Consider the following 19,502-nt stretch of genomic DNA (forward strand, 5'->3'; position numbering starts at 1 on the left):
ACAAGAATGGCTGCCTTAGCATCACACAATAATGGTTAACTTACAAATACATAAGAATGGCTGCCCTGACAAAAACAAGAATGGCTTCCGTAGCAACACATTATAATGGCTGCCTTTACAAACACATAAGAATGGCTGCCCTAAAAAAACAAGAATGGCTGCCTTAGCAACACATAATAATGGCTGCCTTAACAAACATATAAGAATGGCGTCCCTAACAAACACAAGAATGGCTGCCATAGCAACACATAATAATGGCTGTCAGTACAAACACATAAGAATGGCTGCCCTAACAAACACAAGAATGGCTGCCTTAGCAACACACGAGAATGGCTGCCTTAGTAACACCCAAGAATGGCTGCCTTAACAAACACATAAGAATGGCTGCCCTAACAAACACAAGAATGGCTACCTTAGCAACACATAATAATGACTGTATTTACAAACACATAAGAACGGCTGCCCTAACAAACACAAGAATGGCTGCCACAACAACATACAAGAATGGCTGCCTTAGTAACACACATGATTGGATGCCTTAACAAACACATAAGAATGGCTGCCCTAACAAACACAAGAATGGATACCCTAGCAGCACACAAGAATGGCTGCCCTAGCAAAACCTGAACAAGGATGGCTGTCTAAGCAACACCCGAACAAGATTCTCTAACTTAGTAACACACAAGAATGCCTTTCTTAGCAACACAAAATAATGGCTGCTTTGGCAACACACAATACTGTCAGTCTTGGCAACACACAATAATGTATGTATAGACAAAACACAATAATGGCTGCATTGGCAACACACAATAATGGCTGCCTTGGCTACACACAATAATGGCTGCCTTGGACACACAATAATGGCTGCCTTGGCAACACACACAACTTTTTGTCTAAGCAACACAACATAATGGCTGCATCTGCAACACACAATAATGGCTGCCTAGGCAACACACAATAATGACTGCCTAAGCAACACCTGGACAAGAACGGCTGCCAAAGCAACACAAAATAATGGCTTCCTTCATTTGCAACAGACTGAGGTTTGTCTTACAGCTTTACTTCTGGATCATGATTAACAACCCATTCTTTAAATAAAATAAGTCTTAAAAACAGGTAACACAAAAAGTTAACAAATGGTATTTTGTGTGATCCTTATCTCTTTAGGCCATGCTCTGTGAAAAGGGGCTTAATGCGTGTGCGCAAAGTGTTGTCCCAGATTAGCCTGTGCAGTTCGCACAGGCTAATCATGGAGGACACTTCCGCCGTCACTTTATTTTTGCTCAGAAGAGGCTTTCTTTAAACGAAAAATATCATAAAAGCGAAAAATGTCAAAGACGACACTTTACACACATGCATTAAACCCCTATTTCACAGAGCACGGCCCCTTTATTTCTAAATAACTAGACCTGTAAGTGACAATGATTAATAGCCTGACATGGCACTTTGACACGTCATATGCCGAGCATTACAAATCAATGCTGACCTTTCATCTCCATTCATGACCATCAAGTTAAATGTGATTTAGTTCTTGTGGGCCACAATTGATGTGCCATGTTATTTTGAAATCTTTGATTGCATGGTAAATTAAAAGAACAGAAAAGCTTAATTTCAATACACTTTAAATTTTTACCGTAAAAAATAATCCTTAAAGGTAACTGCAAACTGTCTCATGAAGATTGACATTTGTTCCAAATTATTTTGTTTGCATGCTGAAAGTATGCAGTAGAGAAACAAGAGCTGTCTCCATCGGAAGACATATGCCCCCCAAAAACGCTTTTTCGAAACCTAAACGCAGACTTTGAAACCTAAACACGGACCCTAAGTTCAAGGTCAAGGTCAAAGGTGTAAAAATTTGTGTGCGTATGGAAAGTCCTTGTCCATATACATATGCATACCAAATATGGAGGTTACATCCTGAAGGGACATAGAAGTTATGAGCATTTTTACAAAACCTAAACGCAAAAGTGTGACAGACAGACAGAAGGACGGACAGACGGACAGACACTGGACTGCTTTATGCGACCCTACTGGGGGCATAAAAATCTGTTTTGGCAATAGTGTCGTAGGTAGACCTTTCATATAAATTTATAATATGAAAAGTGCTGAACAGCAGCCATGAGGATTTGCCATTGATTTACCGTCTTATAAAGATGAACATTTAAGCCAAGTAATTTTTTCTAACCATTTCAATGCATGTAGCATATACATTACAGGCAAGTGTCATAACAAACAGAGTGACATACCAACAAACTTACAGTAGTGGAGGCTTAATAAATGATTGTAATAAAAGATTAGTTATCATGTCAAGACAAAACATCAATTCCAGGTTACCAATACATTATTAATGTGTTTCCTCAGTTAATTGACATGCGTCTAAAAATAAAAAATATTGTTAATACTCATCACTGTAATGTTCTAAAACTATTTGGCAGAAAAGTCTAGCATGGCAGCTAACAGCCATAATTACAAAATTCTTACTTTAGAACAATATGTTAATGATGAATGCCCAATTTTAGCCCCCTATATATTAACATTGAACCGCATTATTTATTAAGCCAAAGGCTATTTTTCATTCTTAAGTCTAAGAATGGGTTGATGAATACGGGCCATGTCCACTTACATCAGGTTGTTTCTCTGGCATCAGACACGGCACAAGGTTGACTGGTTTGTCATCCAGGGGGAATGTGAGGTCATAAGCCTCGGTGAGTTTGAGTAACCAGTCATGCAGCTCTGCTGGGTAATCCTTCCAGACAACCCCAATGTCACTGTGCTTCAACACACCATCCTGAACAAGACAGAGTTCATGCATTTGAGCTGCATTTTGGGAAAACTGGGCTTAATGCATGTGCGTTAAAGTGTCATCCCAGATTAGCCTGTGCTGTCTACAGAGAATCATTATGGACAACACTTACAGCCTTTATGTAGTTTTTTTTCATGAAAGGAGGTCTTTTCTTTTATAAAAAAATCCAATGTAGGCAGAAAGTTTCTTCCCTGATTAGCCTGTGCACACTGCACCGGCTGATCTGGGATGACACTAAGCACATAAATTAAGACCAGTTTAACCAAAACAAAGCTCATTCATAACTGTTATATCTATATTGAAAATAACAAATATTACTTCTTACAATTGCTGATATAGCTGTTTCAACAACCTTATCCATTTTAAAACACTCAATTTTTATCAAATAACACATGTTTGACACACAAAAAACTTTGGTAATTTTGTAACAAGTCTAAAAAGTCTAAACATATACACAAAAGAGTATTTGAAAAACTTGGAATACTTAAAAGATGTTGAAGTCTATTAAAATATCACATTTTTTGGAGGGACATACTGACACATGGAGACAGATGTACAAAAAATGCTGACTTGCTACATTCTTGAAATGTTGGAAAAATAGAAACATCCAAAGATAGCAACTGTTCAAACACATCTGCTGCAACAGTACCTGTAACCTGTGCCTTTAGGTCGCTGTGGTGTAGTGGATACGGTGTCTGCCTAGCGATAGGGAGGTCACGGTTTCAATCCCTACTGTTAAAGCATCTCATAGACACCAAGTACTGGTTCTAGTCCCAGGAAACGGACTCGAGAGCGTTTAAAATAAGCCATAGGCTTTCTATGCAACCGAGCTTTAATAAAAAGGTTTACACTAATAGTACCTGTATGGGTGAGTTTTTTACGGACACAACACAGGCCATCACATCCACAATCCACTGAGGGTTGATGACGACCTTGGACTTCAGGCTCTCTGTTGTGAAGTGCTGAAGACTGCCCAGGTCATTGAGAAACTGAACTGCCTGGAACACCTGCATACAGTGCAATATTGATGTAGATATATACTGTTAGCTATACATATAGCTCTGTTGTGAAGTGCTGTGGACTGCCCAGGTCATTGAGAAACTGAACTGCCTGGAACACCTGCATACAGTGCAATATTGATGTAGATATATACTGTTAGATATACACATAGCTCTGTTGTGAAGTGCTGTGGACTGCCCAGGTCATTGAGAAACTGAACTGCCTGGAACACCTGCATACAGTGCAATATTGATGTAGATATATACAATTAGATATACACATGGCTTCATATACCACAATATTTAGCCTCAATAAAATCTTGTCACACAAAAATGCAGCGTTTATTGCGTATATACTAATAAATGGTGTGGTTGTGGTTGAAGTTGTTGTTGTTGCCATATGTCATTAATATTCATTACCTCTGTCTTATCAAAGACCCCGGAAGCATTTGCCATCTTCTCTAGGGCTGAATACTCAATCACATTGCTGTCCGTCCGTGCACTGAAATGGAGGACAGTTGAAGACTTAAATGGAAATTGCATATGAGTCTAAGTTGAAAAAGGGGCATAACTAATATAATTTTTACAGATTAATTAGAACATTGCACATGCACAAAGTAATATCATAAGATAAAATGCCTGCAAGTTTTGACATTGTTATTTGACAAGTATAGAAGAATCCCTTTGGACAAGTGTGTGTCAACAGGCAAATTGAGAGGGGTGTAATCATGAATGGTTTATTTCAGTAGCAACCTTTAAGTTGATTTTCTTGCCAATGTATACACATGCAAGTATTTGAGACATCTAAATATCTATTGTTTTTTGCCGTTGTGCGTGTGTATTTTTGTTGAATTTTTCACAAGTGTTTTTTAAAAGTTAACAGACAGATGGAGAGACATTCATGATGATTTCAATGACCTATCCTTCACTTTGCTAAGGGAGGTAATAATAAACAAAAAGAAAATGTGTTTTTTTGCATTCAAGTTATGTTTTTTGTTGCGCATCAAATCTTTGCAATAAATTATTAGGTATGAAGCTAATAAAAGTGTCCATAGGACTACAATGCTCACACATTCTGCTGGTTTACATAATAACCATATCCAATATTATATTAAATTTACTGTAGGTATACTAGTCATGAATGTGCTTAATTCAGCAAAATAAGTTACTAGCGAAATATGAATTTTAACCCTTTCCCCCATAAGAAGCAAAGTGAAAATGGTTTTTGCAACCAGCATAAAACCAAAACAGCCTGCGAGTAACTCACTGTCTGTTTTGTTTTTATGCTGTTTGCTGCTCAGCTGTTTGCTGCTCATAAGTTTCTTAATTACAAAGGTATTGAATAAATTAAACATTCTATGGGACAACAAATGCGTCCAGTTATGTATCTAAGTGGTGAAGGGTTAATTAAATAACTGCTGTGTCCTTAATGAGCTTAATAGACCACAGGAGGTGATCTTACGCAATGACGTTGTTCTCAAACTGCAGCCACACCTCCGGGATCTGTTCTCCCATATACTGCTGCTCCAGGGTCTTCTCAAACAGATCTCTCTGTAACTCCTCTATACCCTGAATGTACAAGTAAACAGATCACTCTGTAATTCCTCTATACCCTGAATGAACAAGTAAACAGATCTCCATATTGCTCCTCTATACCCTGAATGATTAAGTAAGCAGATCTCCATATTGCTCCTCTATACCCTGAATGAACAAGTAAACAGATCTCCATATTGCTCCTCTATACCCTGAATGAACAAGTAAACAGATCTCCATATTGCTCCTCTATACCCTGAATGAACAAGTAAACAGATCTCCATATTGCTCCTCTATACCCTGAATGAACAAGTAAACAGATCTCCATATTGCTCCTCTATACCCTGAATGAACAAGTAAACAGATCTCCATATTGCTCCTCTATACCCTGAATGAACAAGTAAACAGATCTCCATATTGCTCCTCTATACCCTGAATGAACAAGTTAACAGATCTCTCTGTAGCTCCTCTATACCCTGAATTTAATATTCCATTTTATTATCATATCACATGTGCAAAATACTACAAAAAGGAATATACATAAAACATGCAGTGTTTCATTTTGGAGCAAATCCTGAGTCCTACACTTTTAGAATTGTCTGGGGACTCATTGCAATTTTCAAATATTTCATTCGATCCGGGGGCATAAAAGTACTAAATAATTTGGGCCCCACTCTAGGAAAAAAGGGCTTAACCCTTTGCATGCTGGGTAATTTGTCTTCTGCTAAAATGTCGTCTGCTGAATTTCTAAAATAAGCATTTTCTTCATTTTTTTTCAAAGAATACTATCAGAATAGCAAACAGTTTGGATCCAGATGAGACGCCACGTTCTGTGGCGTCTCATCTGGATCCAAACTGTTTGCAAAGGCCTTTAAAATTCGGCTCCAGCGCTTTAAGGGTTAATGCATCTAGGTAAAGTGTTGTCCAAGATTAGCCTAAGAAGTCCGCACAGGCTCATCAGGGATGACATTTTCCACTCTCTTCATTAAGCCCCAGTATCCCATGTCAAGGCTCCATTTTAAGATATTGTTAGTTACAGTGTTATACCTGTCCAGTATAGGAGCTGACAAAGTAGAAGCCTGCTATCTGTTTGTAGCGTGCCCTCATCTCATTCATAGGGATCTCATACTTGCTCACCTGTTTTAAAGCATCAATGAGTGAACATATTTTATCTCTCTGATGAAAGATTAACTATTAATAGTTAATGAAAGAAAGAAAACAAAATTAATGATTCTAACTTTTAAGTTTGGATGGGGACATTGTGTTGTAATTTTGCTAAGCAGCTTGCCTGTATACTTAGCTGGGATTAAATATGAGACCAATTATCTTTTTTATTTAATATTGCTTTTTTATAGATTATTTATATTTTTCAAGTGTTTTACTAAGTAAATTTGTAAGAAAATTAAACCCTCAATTCTTCTACTAGTTAAATATTACCATGACATTAAACCTCACTTACCTGGTCTACATGTGATCCAACCACAAATATTGGTGCCTTTGGAGCCTGAACAGTGATAGAGCTCAGCCAGAAATCTAGGCCTGCATGCTCGTATCCAAGACGGACATTCCATAGCAACAGGTACACGGCACGGTTGGACAAGAAGAACTGTAATACAGCAAATAGAAATGAGCACAACTCTGAGAAAAGGGAGTTTAATGCATAAAGTTTCGTTCCAGATTAGCCCGTGAAGTCAACACAGGCTAATTAGGGACAACATTTTCCGCCCAAACTGGATTTTTTGTTCAAGAAATGTCAACCTTTAAACGAAAAAATACCATAAAAGCGGAAAGTGTCTGGGATGACACTTTACGCACATGCATGAAACTCCCTTTTCTCAGAGCAGATTTCAAATATTGTTGTAATGGAAGCAGAATAACTTCTATTATTAAAAACTCTTTTAATATCACTTCATTGGTCCATTAAGAAAGATGTGTACTTGGCAAATAAAGAGATACATAACCGTTTTTATTGCTCCAGTGGTTCATTTGATTAGACTAGAACATGCTTTTTGAAGGAAAAACGGCCCCACACTCATTATTTAAACAAGAGGGCCAAAATGATCCTAGATCACTCACCTGTGTAATACAGCCACGCCAGTTTAGAAACCATAAGCAAAATTTGAACAATCTTTGTAAAAACCTCATACGTTTCTTTTTTTTCAAATTGTAAAGAATATAGCCATATAAGAACAAATGGCAAAGTACCCATGCAATTTCAACAGATCAAGACCTAATAACTTTGGTAAAAATCGTTAAATCCCAAGGAATATTTCCCGACATTATGTAAAAAAAAATAGTAATGCATTATTTTTTTTTTTAAGTTGTAAGAATAGTTAAATAGAAAACATTCTCATGATCCTTGGGACCATGATTTTCTAAGAAGCAGAACTATTTGAGCAATTTTGAGAATATCATAACCATGTACAAATCTAACCACCATCACTCAAAAGTTTACTTATGTACATATGCAGGCAAGAATTAAAAGAAAAAAATGCGATGGCTTTCACTGTCTTCCCAAAACTAGCTTTAAAATGCCAGTCATCCAGAATGGCATTTTTTTATTGCCTGTCCAAACAAACAATTGCAAGTTCAGACCAACATTTCCAGAACACATTCCAATCCAAATATCATTTGCACAGGCAATATCAAGCACAGTGTGTTTGGCATGAGAAGCTAAATTCATAATGATAGATATAACCTTTTACCACTTTATACTTATTTTGACGCATTTGTAGTCCCTTAAAAAGTTACATTTAATTAAATACCTTTCTTACTAAATTCAAGTTTAAAAGGTTTCATTTCCAAACCTGCTGGTTGCAAAAGCCATTTTTACTTTCTTATGGGGGAAAGGGTTAATTAAATTGAGTTGCCCACCTGGTGTGTATTGTAGTAGACAGTCTGTCCTGCAAAGTCCCACACACTGAATGTAAGCGACTCGTCATTATGTCTCACAGTCCAGTTAGAGATGTCAATCCCTGAAATCAGTGTATGTATATGCAGGAGAGTGATTAGGTAACAAGTAAGTGAAGATACATTCAAACAGAACACTCTCACATATAGTGCAGAGACCAGATAAACTTTGCTTAGTTACTGAAGATTTATGTATTTTTGATTGATATGAAATTTTGTGTATTCAGAAAATATGACATTTTCGTTCGATATAAATATATTGTCTTATATCAGAATTTGAACTTAAATGTAAATTGGACATTTTATTTTGTTGTTGAGAGAACCTTTGAAAATCCAATGAAATTTGTGTCCATCAACTACAATTGGTTTCACCTTACACAAACTTCCCAACATCATGAAATAAAGTAACACTTTGCTAAGTAAAATAAATTCTCTTCACTGGAGAAACCAAACACAATTTCGGTATAGTTCAACAAATTCTCCCACAATTTAGAAAAAAAGGTCAAGTTACACAAACTGTCCCATACTTTCAAAAACTGCATTAACACATAGTTTAACAAACACTGTTAATGGATAAACCATACAAAATAAGGCCAAATAAGAAAAACTCTCTCACACTATACAAAACAACAACAGAAAAACTTTTGCCAAATTACACAGAGTTGTTAACACTGCAGAAAACCTAAATACATGTAGAACTAGGATATGACTTGGCAAAGTCATACAATGTTTTTTACACTGTAGTTACCAAATAATAATTTTAACCTAAATAAAATGTGTTTGCAAATTTGTTTATTTAGATTGTTTACCTTTTTAAACAGTAATTCAGTCAACCCAATGTGGTTGAACTGTTCCACACTAAAGAAACTAGATACAATTAACCTTGTTCTGTGAAAACAGTTCTTAATGCATAAACCTTAAGTGCCATCCCAGATTAGCCAGCATTTACACTTTTATGGAATTTTATTTTCCTCGTTTCTAAAAAAAATCCACATTAAGTGTTAATCCCTGATTAACCTGTGCGGACTTTAGGCACATGCATTAAGCCCAGTTTTCCCAGAACTCAATATGTCCTACCATCTGTGATGGCCTCCCCGTGGGTGAGATTGGCCTTCTTGTCCTTGGACAACAGGGCTTGCACAAGACTGCAACAATGACAACAGTTTTATGAGCCTGATCATTCAATGCTAAGAGAGAAGTGTCTGCTCCCTAGAGAACATTTCTGTCTATCACACCCAATAATTGCATGCTTACTTGTTTGATGTTAGTATAATCTGGTGAGGCTTACGGTATATTCAATTACACCGTGATTAATGGATGAATTAGACAAACCTTCATAGCAACAGTGACACAGATTTGTATTCATATTTAAATTGCAATGTGTTTAATAATCTGGGATACATTATGTCAAGATGTCAAAACAAAACTATGCTATTTCACAGTTTTTAGTCAGGCCTTGTTTTATTTTAGTAATACATTTGGGCCGGCTCTGTGAAAAGTGGGTTGAATGCACACAGACTAATCAGGGACTACACTTTATGCCTTAACTTGATTATTGCTAACAACAGACTTGCTTTTAACAAACAATATCATAAAAGCAGAAAGTGTATTCCCAGATTATCCTGACAGGTGTGGACTGCACATGCTAATCTGGGTAGACACTAAACGCACATGCATGTAACCCTTTTTTCACAGAGCATGGCCCATTTGTATTAACTCATGGACCAAAATGCAGTGAAATACCAACTTAATCTTACCGAGACCTTTTTAATTATATAATTCTATATTTCTCAACCTTTCATCTCACCTGGTTTTACCAGCTCCACCCAGTCCTACCAACATCAGTTTTGTGCGTTTGCATGGCAGGGAACCAGACATGAGACGCCTTAGGTACGCAAATGTTGTTGTAAAACCCTTTGCTCGTATCTCCTTTGGAGGCGTCTTTAAAAGGGGACATGACTCCAACTCAAGTCCTGATAATGATAAAATATTCAAAGCTTATCAAACTGGAATTTTTGGGGTAAAAAAGATGAAAACATCATTTAAACAAGAGCACCGCATAATGGGTGCCAATGCTCGGCTGCTAGTGCAGTTTTGAATAAAAGAAAGCTTGTCAGAATGTTTTTTTTTTTTTTTGAGGTCACAGTGACCTTGACCTTTGACCGAGTGACCCCAAAATAGGTGTGGCGTGTAGAACTCATCAAGGTGCATCTACATATGAAGTTTCAAAGTTGTAGGTGGAAGCACTTTGATTATAGAGCCAATGTTCAAAAGGTTAACAAAATGTAAAGGTTTTAGCACGGAGGACGAGCTGGCTATGACAATACCTCGGGTTTTCTCTGAAAACAGCCGAGCTAAAAATCAGCTGAAAAATATTCATTAATATTGATAACTGAAGCTTTCTATTTTCATCATCATAAGATAACACAAACAATTCAAAAGGAAATTAGCCTTGGTTTGTTAAATTTCGGCTGAATGCATGTACGTAAAGTGTTGACCCACATTAGCCTGTGCAGACTGCACAGGCTTATCGGGTACAACATTTTACCCATCTGCATTGAGCCCATTTCTCCAGATTGAGAATCAATTTAAGTCTTTCCTGAGCTTTACCTAACTACATTTATCTATGTTTGTGTTAAAAGGGATAAAAATACTTGTAAAACTTAAAATAAAAATCATGAACTCATATTGATAACTGAAATTTATATGAGGCGCGTTCTGAGAAAACTGGGCATAATGCATGTGCGTAAAGTGTCGTCCCAGATTAGCCTGTGCAGTCCATTTAGGCTAATCAGGGACGACACTTTCCGCTTTTATGACATTTTTCGTTCAAATGAAGTCTTTCTTAGATGAAGTCTCTTCTTAGCAAAAATACAATTTAGGCGGAAAGTGTCGTCCCTGATTTGCCTGTGTGGACTGCACAGGCTAATCTGGGACGACATTTTACGCACATGCATTATGCTCAGTTTTCTCAGAACACGACTCATGTTATCATGGTCTTAAGATTACAAAAACATATCAGCCTTGCTCTGATCGAAAACATGTCTTAATGTATGTGCATTAAATGTCATTCCAGATTAGCCTGTGCAGTTTAAACACTTTCAACTTTAATTGCATGTATTTTGTTTAACAGACAGCTCTTCTTAGCAAAAATCCTGTTTAAGCGGAAAAAGTCAACTTTACCCATATTCATAATGCCCTACTTTCTCAGAGCAAAGCTAAATTAAAAAGAATTCTAACTTGCTTGTTGGTGTTCCAGTGCATTGTTTTGCACAAGTTCATTGTTTCACATGTTTGTTTTTTTAAATAACAGATTTATGATTAATAACTCATTTTTTTGTGATGGCAAGGTTGTGGCCATTTTAACAAATGATTAATAATTAATCTTTAACAAATCAGGGGCCATTTTCACCAACGAATTCTTAGACTTAAGGATAAAGCATAGACTTAGAACCAAGAAAAAATACCTCCTATGTTTGAATATAGAACAGGCTATCATTGGTAATTATGCCATTAAGAAAATGCTTTACAAAAAGAATAATGAAGATAAAGATGGTAAATGCCTTGTTCGAGTCAAAAGCAAAATTTTACTCTCAATTAAAGCAATTCTTGCAGTTTTTATTTACAGAATAGTCTTTTTTCTTAGCAGTAAGTCCAATAATTGTTTAATGAATACAGGCCTTGGGCCTATTTGGTCTGTTCTTACCTGCAAGGCAGCGGATGTCAACCCCTAAGGGTATGGTCTTTGATGCACAGGCGTATCAGGGACAACAGTTTGCGCAAGGTTGGGCTTACATTGAACCTCCTTCTGGTTCAACCGGGCTTAATGAATGGGCATAAAGTGTTGTCCCAGATTAGCCTGTGCAGTTCATAAAGTGTTGTCCCAGATTAGCCTGTGCAGTTCATAAAGTGTTGTGTCAGATTAGCCTGTGCAGTTCATAAAGTGTTGTCCCAGATTAGCCTGTGCAGTTCATAAAGTGTTGTCCCAGATTAGCCTGTGCAGTTCATAAAGTGTTGTCCCAGATTAGCCTATGCAGTTCATAAAGTGTTGTCCCAGATAAGCCTGTGCAGTTCATAAAGTGTTGTCCCAGATTAGCCTGTGCAGTTCATAAAGTGTTGTCCCAGATTAGCCTGTGCAGTTTGTAAAGTGTTGTCCCAGATTAGCCTGTGCAGTTCATAAAGTGTTGTCCCAGATTAGCCTGTGCAGTTCATAAAGTGTTGTCCCAGATTAGCCTGTGCAGTTCATAAAGTGTTGTCCCAGATTAGCCTGTGCAGTTCATAAAGTGTTGTCCCAGATTAGCCTGTGCAGTTCATAAAGTGTTGTCCCAGATTAGCCTGTGCAGTTCATAAAGTGTTGTCCCAGATTAGCCTGTGCAGTTCATAAAGTGTTGTCCCAGATTAGCCTGTGCAGTTTGTAAAGTGTTGTCCCAGATTAGCCTGTGCAATTTGCATGGGATCATCAGAAACAACACTTTCCGCGAAGACAGGATTTTATTTCAGTAAGATGAGACTTCTTTCATATGAAAAATACCATAAAAGCATAGGTTTCATAACTGATTAGCCTGTGCAGAGTGCACACTTTACGAACATGCCCAGATTTCCCACAATGAGGCTCAATTAATTTATTAGTAGAACTTACGTGTGAGGCAGGAGATGGTGCCGACCTCTGCGGGGATTGTCAGCAGATTGGGGTTGTGGCTCACGTTGAACATCTTCAACTCCTGCAGGTTGCCTATCTCCGGTGGGACGGACACAAAGCCCTGGAAGTACAGGTTGATGTACTCCAGGTTGTGGCACTCTAGAATCTCCATGGGGAACCCACTGGGCGTGTCATCCTCTGTAAAACAATTTAAAAACCATCCTTTAACCCATTTATGCCTAGTGGATTCTCCCATCCTTCTAAATGGGATCAATTTATTTCCAAAATTAGGGATGTCTAGTATATTTATTTCTATATTTAGAATATTTCATACAGAAAATCCTTTAAGCAAAAAGTGCAGACCCTGATGAGACGCCACATCATGCGGCGTCTCATCTGGGTCTGCCCTGATGATGTGGCGTCTCATCTGGGTCTGTGCTGTTTGCCAAGGCCTTTTTCCTAGACGTTAGGCATAAATGGGTTAAACAAAAAAAACATCTTTAAGCTGTAAGTGTTGTCCCAGATAAGCCTGTGCTGACTGCATAGGCTAATCTGGGATGACACTATGTGCACATGCATATGGCCCACTCAAGGATTTCCATGGGAAAACCTGTGGGTGTGTCGATTTCTCTAAACGGAAAACAGCCTTAGCTCATTGAGTGAGGAAATATATCTATGTCATTTAATGCTGTCGCTTTCTTAAAACAACCATGCAACACAGATGACGAAATTCAAGAAAGTGTCAATAAACACAGTTATAAAGCAATAAACCAGTTCATTTGATATTACAAATGAGAGTAAAGTTTTGATAATTGGCAACATTGTTTGTTTCTACTTGTATATACTTAACTTGCCACCTGCGAGGAGTGTGGGCTATTAGCGTAGACATAATTGACATTTTAATTTAACTCCTAAAATCAATTCATTGGTTTGCTTGTTTGGTGTTTTGAATCAAATGTTGAATACACATTGAAACTTAATATAAAGGAAACAATCTGTAGAAATGTAGAGCCATTTCATCAAAACATTGTTTGATCACGTTTTTTTTTTAAATATTTCCATTAAAACGTAAGTAATAACTTTAGTAGAATTAAATTGGTGGCCACAAGGTCTTTCACATTAGGTTTTTTCACTCAGGTATTTATAAAGGTGGAAATGTGATAGGGCCATATTTCTTCCATAATTGGCAACAGACTTAATTGTTTTATTTTCAACATGAGCATTGCATAGCGGGTGCCAATGCTCAGCTGTGGGTGCAGTTTTGAATAAATTAAAGCTTGTCAGAAGAAAACAGAGGTCACAGTGACCTTGACCTTTGACCTAGTGACCAAAAAATGGGTGTGGCGTGTAGAACTCATCAAGGTGCAGCTACATATGAAGTTTCAAAGTTATAGGTGGTAGCACTTTGATTTTAGGGCCAATGTCAAGGTTTTAGCATGACGCGGACGGCAGACGCCGGACGGCAAACGACGAGCTGGCTATGACAATACCTCAGGTTTTCTCAGAAAACAGCAGAGCTAAAAATGTGATAGGGCCATAATCTTCCATTATTACCCTCAGAAAATATACATGAAAAAAATAACCCCATAACCTTACCTGGAGGTTCAGTGCCCTTGTAACCGAAGCGAGGGAAGATACTGAAGAGATATGCGTTCAGTTTGCCCACCTCATCAGCATCCAGTACGCCATTGGAGTCCTGGTCAAAGAACTTGAACAGACTATCCTTGGTCTGGGGAAAGAAATTACAAACATATGATAAAATGGGGCTTAATGCATGTGCGTAAAGTATTGTCCCAGATTAGCCCGTACAATCTGCACAGGCTAATCAGGGACGACAATCTCCGCTTTAAAGGCATTTTTTGTTAAAGGAAATCCCTTCAATAATTTCTGTGTGGAAAGTTCATCCTTGATCAGCCTGTGCAGACTGCACTTAACACAAATGCATTAAGCCCCATTTTCGACAGTCTGGCTCATATGATTCAAAGCCATGTCTCTGTTGGATACAGGTGATTCATTTAAATGTTTGCTTTAATCAAGATGGCACTGAAGCACTTACTTGAGATTAGTTTGGTTTAACCTAGTTATTTTATCTTGATTGCATCGAAAACCTAAGCTTTTTTTAAACGCTCTTGAGTCTGTTTCCAGTGCCTAGAACCAGTACTTGGTGTCTATGGAGAGATCTTAAGAACGTTCCCCCAATGGGAATCCAGCCCGTGACCTACCAGTTCCTAGGCAGACACCATATCCACTTCGCCAGGTTTGACCTTGTAACCAAGGTACGCAGTTAACACAGATTAAAAAAAAAAAAATAACAAGAGCACCGCATAATGGAAGCCAACGCTCGGCTGCGAAAGCTTGTCAGAATTTATTTTTTTTAAGAGGTCACAGTGACCTTGACCTTTGACCTAGTGACCCTAAATTGGATGTGGCATGTAGAACTTATCAAGGTGCAACTACATATGAAGTTTCAAAGTTGTAGGTGGAAGCACTGTGATGTTAGAGGCAAAGTTAAAGTTTTATATTAGAGGTCACAGTGACCTTGACCTTTGACCTAGTGACCCAAAAATGGGTGTGACGTGTAGAAGTCATCAAGGTGCATGTACATTTGAAGTTTCAAAGTTGTAGGTGGAAGCACTATGATGTAAGAGGCAAAGTTTAAGTTTTATATTAGAGGTCACAGTGACCTTGACCTTTGACCCAAAAATTGGTGTGGCACGTAGAACTCATCAAGGTGCATGTACATATGAATTTTCAAAGTTGTAGATGGAAGCACTGTGATGTTAGAGGCAAAGTTAAAGTTTTATATTAGAGGTCACAGTGACCTTGACCTTTGACCTAGTGACCCAAAAATGGGTGTGGCGTGCAGAACTCATCAAGGTGCATGTACATATTTAGTTTCAAAGTTGTAGGTGGAAGCACTGTGATGTTAGAGGCAAAGTTAAAGTTTTATATTAGAGGTCACAGTGACCTTGACCTTTGACCCAGTGACCCAAAAATGGGTGTGGCGTGTAGAAGTCATCAAGGTGCATGTACATATGAAGTTTCAAAGTTGTAGGTGGAAGCACTATGATATTAGAGGCAAAGTTAAAGTTTTATATTAGAGGTCACAGTGACCTTGACCTTTGACCTAGTGACCCAGAAACGGGTGTGGCGTGTAGAATTCATCAAGGTGCATGTACATATGAAGTTTCAAAGTTGTAGGTGGAAGCACTTTAATTTTAGAGGCAATATAAAGGTTTTAGCACGACGCCCGGACGGGGGGACGACAAGGAGGCTATGACAATGCCTCGGGTTTGCTCCGAAAACAACCGAGCTAAAAATGTGGCCTCTAGTGTGATAACAATTGAAAAACATTGGACCCCAGTCATCCGGTTGCCACAATAGCTGTCCATGAGCATTTTGTACTCAGATTATTATTGGCAACATATTTATTATTTGCAACATGAAGGGTCATTGGTCGCTGCAGATTGGTCCTTTTGCTAGTAAGTTATGAATTGTTTTTTTAACTTATCAGTTTCTTATATATTTTTCCATCATAAACAAATGAATTGTAATTAAACTCTGGACATTTTGGTTGTGTTTGCTTTTCTTTTTATTGTTTTTAACTGTTCCAGTATTTCATATAAACAAATAATGTTTTAAAGAGCAAAAATATTTCTTACTTCTGTTTTAAGGGTACTGAATTAAAGGTGCGATTTGATTTTTAAAATTTTAGACGATCTAATTTATTGATATTTAGTCACACTTATCTGCTAATGCTTTTATTTTAAACTTGTCCACTTTCTTTATTTAACATGACTTAACAGACTCCACTGTTTTTGCAATTTTTCCCTTTTCAGCTGTTCTACACTGTGTATATTTGATTAAAGCGCATAACAAATTAATGGAATAAATGAGCCACACTCTGAGGAAACAATCTTAATGTTAATCTTAATGTGGGAGCAGTGGTCTAAGGGATCGAGAGGTCTCTGGTTCGAATACCGCCCTGACCACTGGAATTTTTCTGAGCAAGAAATTTATCCCACACTTGCTCCTCTCCACCCAGGTGTATAAAAGGGTACCTGTGAGGGAAATAAGCCAATGTGCTGTGGCTGCATACTGCGCCGAAATGTTATCAGTCAACTTATGACCCAGTGATTCGGGGAAAAATTGTAAAGCGCCTATGAAAATGCACATACTGCATGAAAAGGGCGCTATATAAATGTGGTAAAAAAAAAATGCACGAGAGTAAAGTTGCTGCCTCGTCTAGCGTTTTTAGACGGCACAAGTTAATAAGGGAAAACACATTCCATCTAAATTGGAAGATACTTCCTTTTAACAAAATATACCATAACAACAAAAAGTGTCATCCCTGATTAGCCTTTACGGACTGAACAGGCTAATCTGGGACAACACTTCACCCACATGCATTAAGCCCCTATTTCCCAGAGTGCAGCTCAAATGTGCAAATCTATTGGCAGTGAGTATTAACCCTTTCCCACTTAGAATCAAATTGAGAATGGTTATGTGCAAACAGCATAAAACAAGAACAGCCTGCAGTCTGTTCAGGTTTTATGCTATTTGTGGCTCATCAGTATCTAAGGGTTTGAGATGAAGCCTTTAAAACTTGAATTCAGTAAGAAAGATCTTTAATTAAATTGAACTTTCTAAGAAACTACAAATGCGTAAAAATATGTATCTAAGTGGTAAAGGGTTAAAATACGTATCTAAGTGGTAAAGGGTTAAAATACGTATCTAAGTGGTAAAGGGTTAAATACGTATCTAAGTGGTAAAGGGTTAAATACGTATCTAAGTGGTAATGGGTTAAGAGTCTTACACTTTTGTGCTCTGGAGCCTCCAACCAGCGATCCAGCTTCCACATCTTGAGTTTGGCCAGGAACTGCTCGTATGACATCACCTGCATTGGACAAAAGGAAAACGGGAAATGTGTTATTTATCAGCCCACAATCAAAGAAAATCTATCTCATCTTTGGCTGTGGTCCTGTCTGGAACATTTCCATTCTAAACGGGTAATGAAATACAGGACAAGAAAATCCACTGTCAGAATTAAGCTTACATTAAATTAAAAGAGTTTTTAAAGACAGTGACAGAGAACAACCCCCCCCCCCCCCCTCCGCCTGACGTCAAGTTGTAATATGGAGCAGTGTCGAAGTTGTTTCTTAATTTTTAATATGGGATGATCAAATTCACATTTTCATATATCTTATGGAACAGTACCTGTGAGTTACAATGTTGCACGATGAAAAGGATAGGAGAACACTGTTGGACTGTTTGTATGTACAGATGACATATGTCAATGTTGATTCAAGTTTACCCCCATTAATTTGATAGAGAGGGTATAAAAACTGCAATAATCTCAGTGGTTGTTACATTTAAAATAGTGTTCCTTTACCTTGAAAGGCTTTTATAGTAAGAGAGAAAGTTGCAATGCCCCCCCTGTCAACCCCAAACCCAAACAAATCTTCATTATCATGCAATTTTTTTTTTAATATATAAATTTTCTTTAACTTTAATATTATTTTCAGAAATGCAAGACCATGGGCCTCACATTGAGCTTTTGAAAAAACATGAACACAAACAAACAAGCTTGAGACATTCGAAACTTAGTACACCTTCAGCACTTGAAGCAGTGAAACATGCAAACAGAAAATTTGTTGTACTCAGAACATAAACACAAAATTTAAAAAATCAATTTGGATTTTTTAATAAATAAAATCAATATTAAATTAATCATAACAAGGAAAACAACTGGAGCTACAGCAACATACACACACACACACTGGTTTTTAAGCTGAATTCAAGGGCCAATAACTCAGGAATGTTCACATTCTTGGGCATGATAAAAAGCCTCGTGCATATTAACACTTTTTGGTTATATGGTAATGACATAAGTTTCAATGTTATCACTAGAGCATTGTTCAGGTTGTTTGCTGCAAAACCATGTGAAAACCATGTAGAGACTGACAAATTTACAGAGCGTCTCCAAAAAAAAACCTGCCTGCAATAATTTTTTTCTGAAATGAGCACACATTCTGCATTTGAAGAAATCATACAAGCAAACAGTAACTTGTATATAAAACATACTACAAACAAAAATCAATTTGATAAACAAATTACTAATCAAATTTGGAAAGAGGGCTTAATGTATGTGCATAAAGTGTTGTCCCATATTAGCCTATGAAGTTGACAGAAGCTAATCGAGACGAAACTTTCAGCCTTAACTGGATTTTTGCTAAGAAGAGATTGCTTTAAACGAAAAATACAATAACAGCAGAAAGTGTTGTCCCAGATTAAGGTGTGCACACTGCACATGCTAAACTGGGAAAAAACTTTACACCAATGCATTAAGCCCAGTTTTTCCAGATTGTGACTAATAATTCCATACCTTGCCAGGTTTGAGAGCGGGCAGCCAAGGCACACCATACAGTCCAAGGTCATTAAGACTCTGCAACCGTGAGAAGCTTTCAGGCAGGCTGGTGAAGCAGTTCCCATTGGCATAGAGTTTCTCCAGATTATACAGGTTGCCGATGTTCTCTGGGAGTGCAGTGAGGAACATGCTGTTGGCGTACAGGCGCTGGAGGTTACAGTATACTCAATATATTTTGTTTGTAATACTATA

The 19,502-nt window shown here is 37.6% G+C and overlaps 1 protein-coding gene across 1 annotated transcript in view; it reads right to left on the minus strand.

Annotated features, from left to right (window-relative positions):
• Positions 1-19,502, minus strand: part of LOC127835882 (uncharacterized) — an 85,242-nt gene that overhangs the window by 22,852 nt on the left and 42,888 nt on the right. The window contains exons 16-28 of the mRNA XM_052362306.1: positions 19,269-19,457; positions 17,700-17,780; positions 14,480-14,612; positions 12,884-13,081; positions 10,052-10,217; positions 9,322-9,389; positions 8,209-8,309; positions 6,794-6,940; positions 6,382-6,471; positions 5,264-5,370; positions 4,222-4,303; positions 3,664-3,810; positions 2,624-2,788 (exon numbers count right to left, since the gene is read on the minus strand). Coding sequence (XP_052218266.1) covers positions 2,624-2,788; positions 3,664-3,810; positions 4,222-4,303; positions 5,264-5,370; positions 6,382-6,471; positions 6,794-6,940; positions 8,209-8,309; positions 9,322-9,389; positions 10,052-10,217; positions 12,884-13,081; positions 14,480-14,612; positions 17,700-17,780; positions 19,269-19,457 — 1,674 coding nt within the window. The remainder of the gene's footprint in view (positions 1-2,623; positions 2,789-3,663; positions 3,811-4,221; positions 4,304-5,263; positions 5,371-6,381; positions 6,472-6,793; positions 6,941-8,208; positions 8,310-9,321; positions 9,390-10,051; positions 10,218-12,883; positions 13,082-14,479; positions 14,613-17,699; positions 17,781-19,268; positions 19,458-19,502) is intronic.

This window comes from Dreissena polymorpha, chromosome 6 (assembly GCF_020536995.1).
Source record: "Dreissena polymorpha isolate Duluth1 chromosome 6, UMN_Dpol_1.0, whole genome shotgun sequence".
Lineage (NCBI taxonomy): Eukaryota > Metazoa > Mollusca > Bivalvia > Myida > Dreissenidae > Dreissena > Dreissena polymorpha.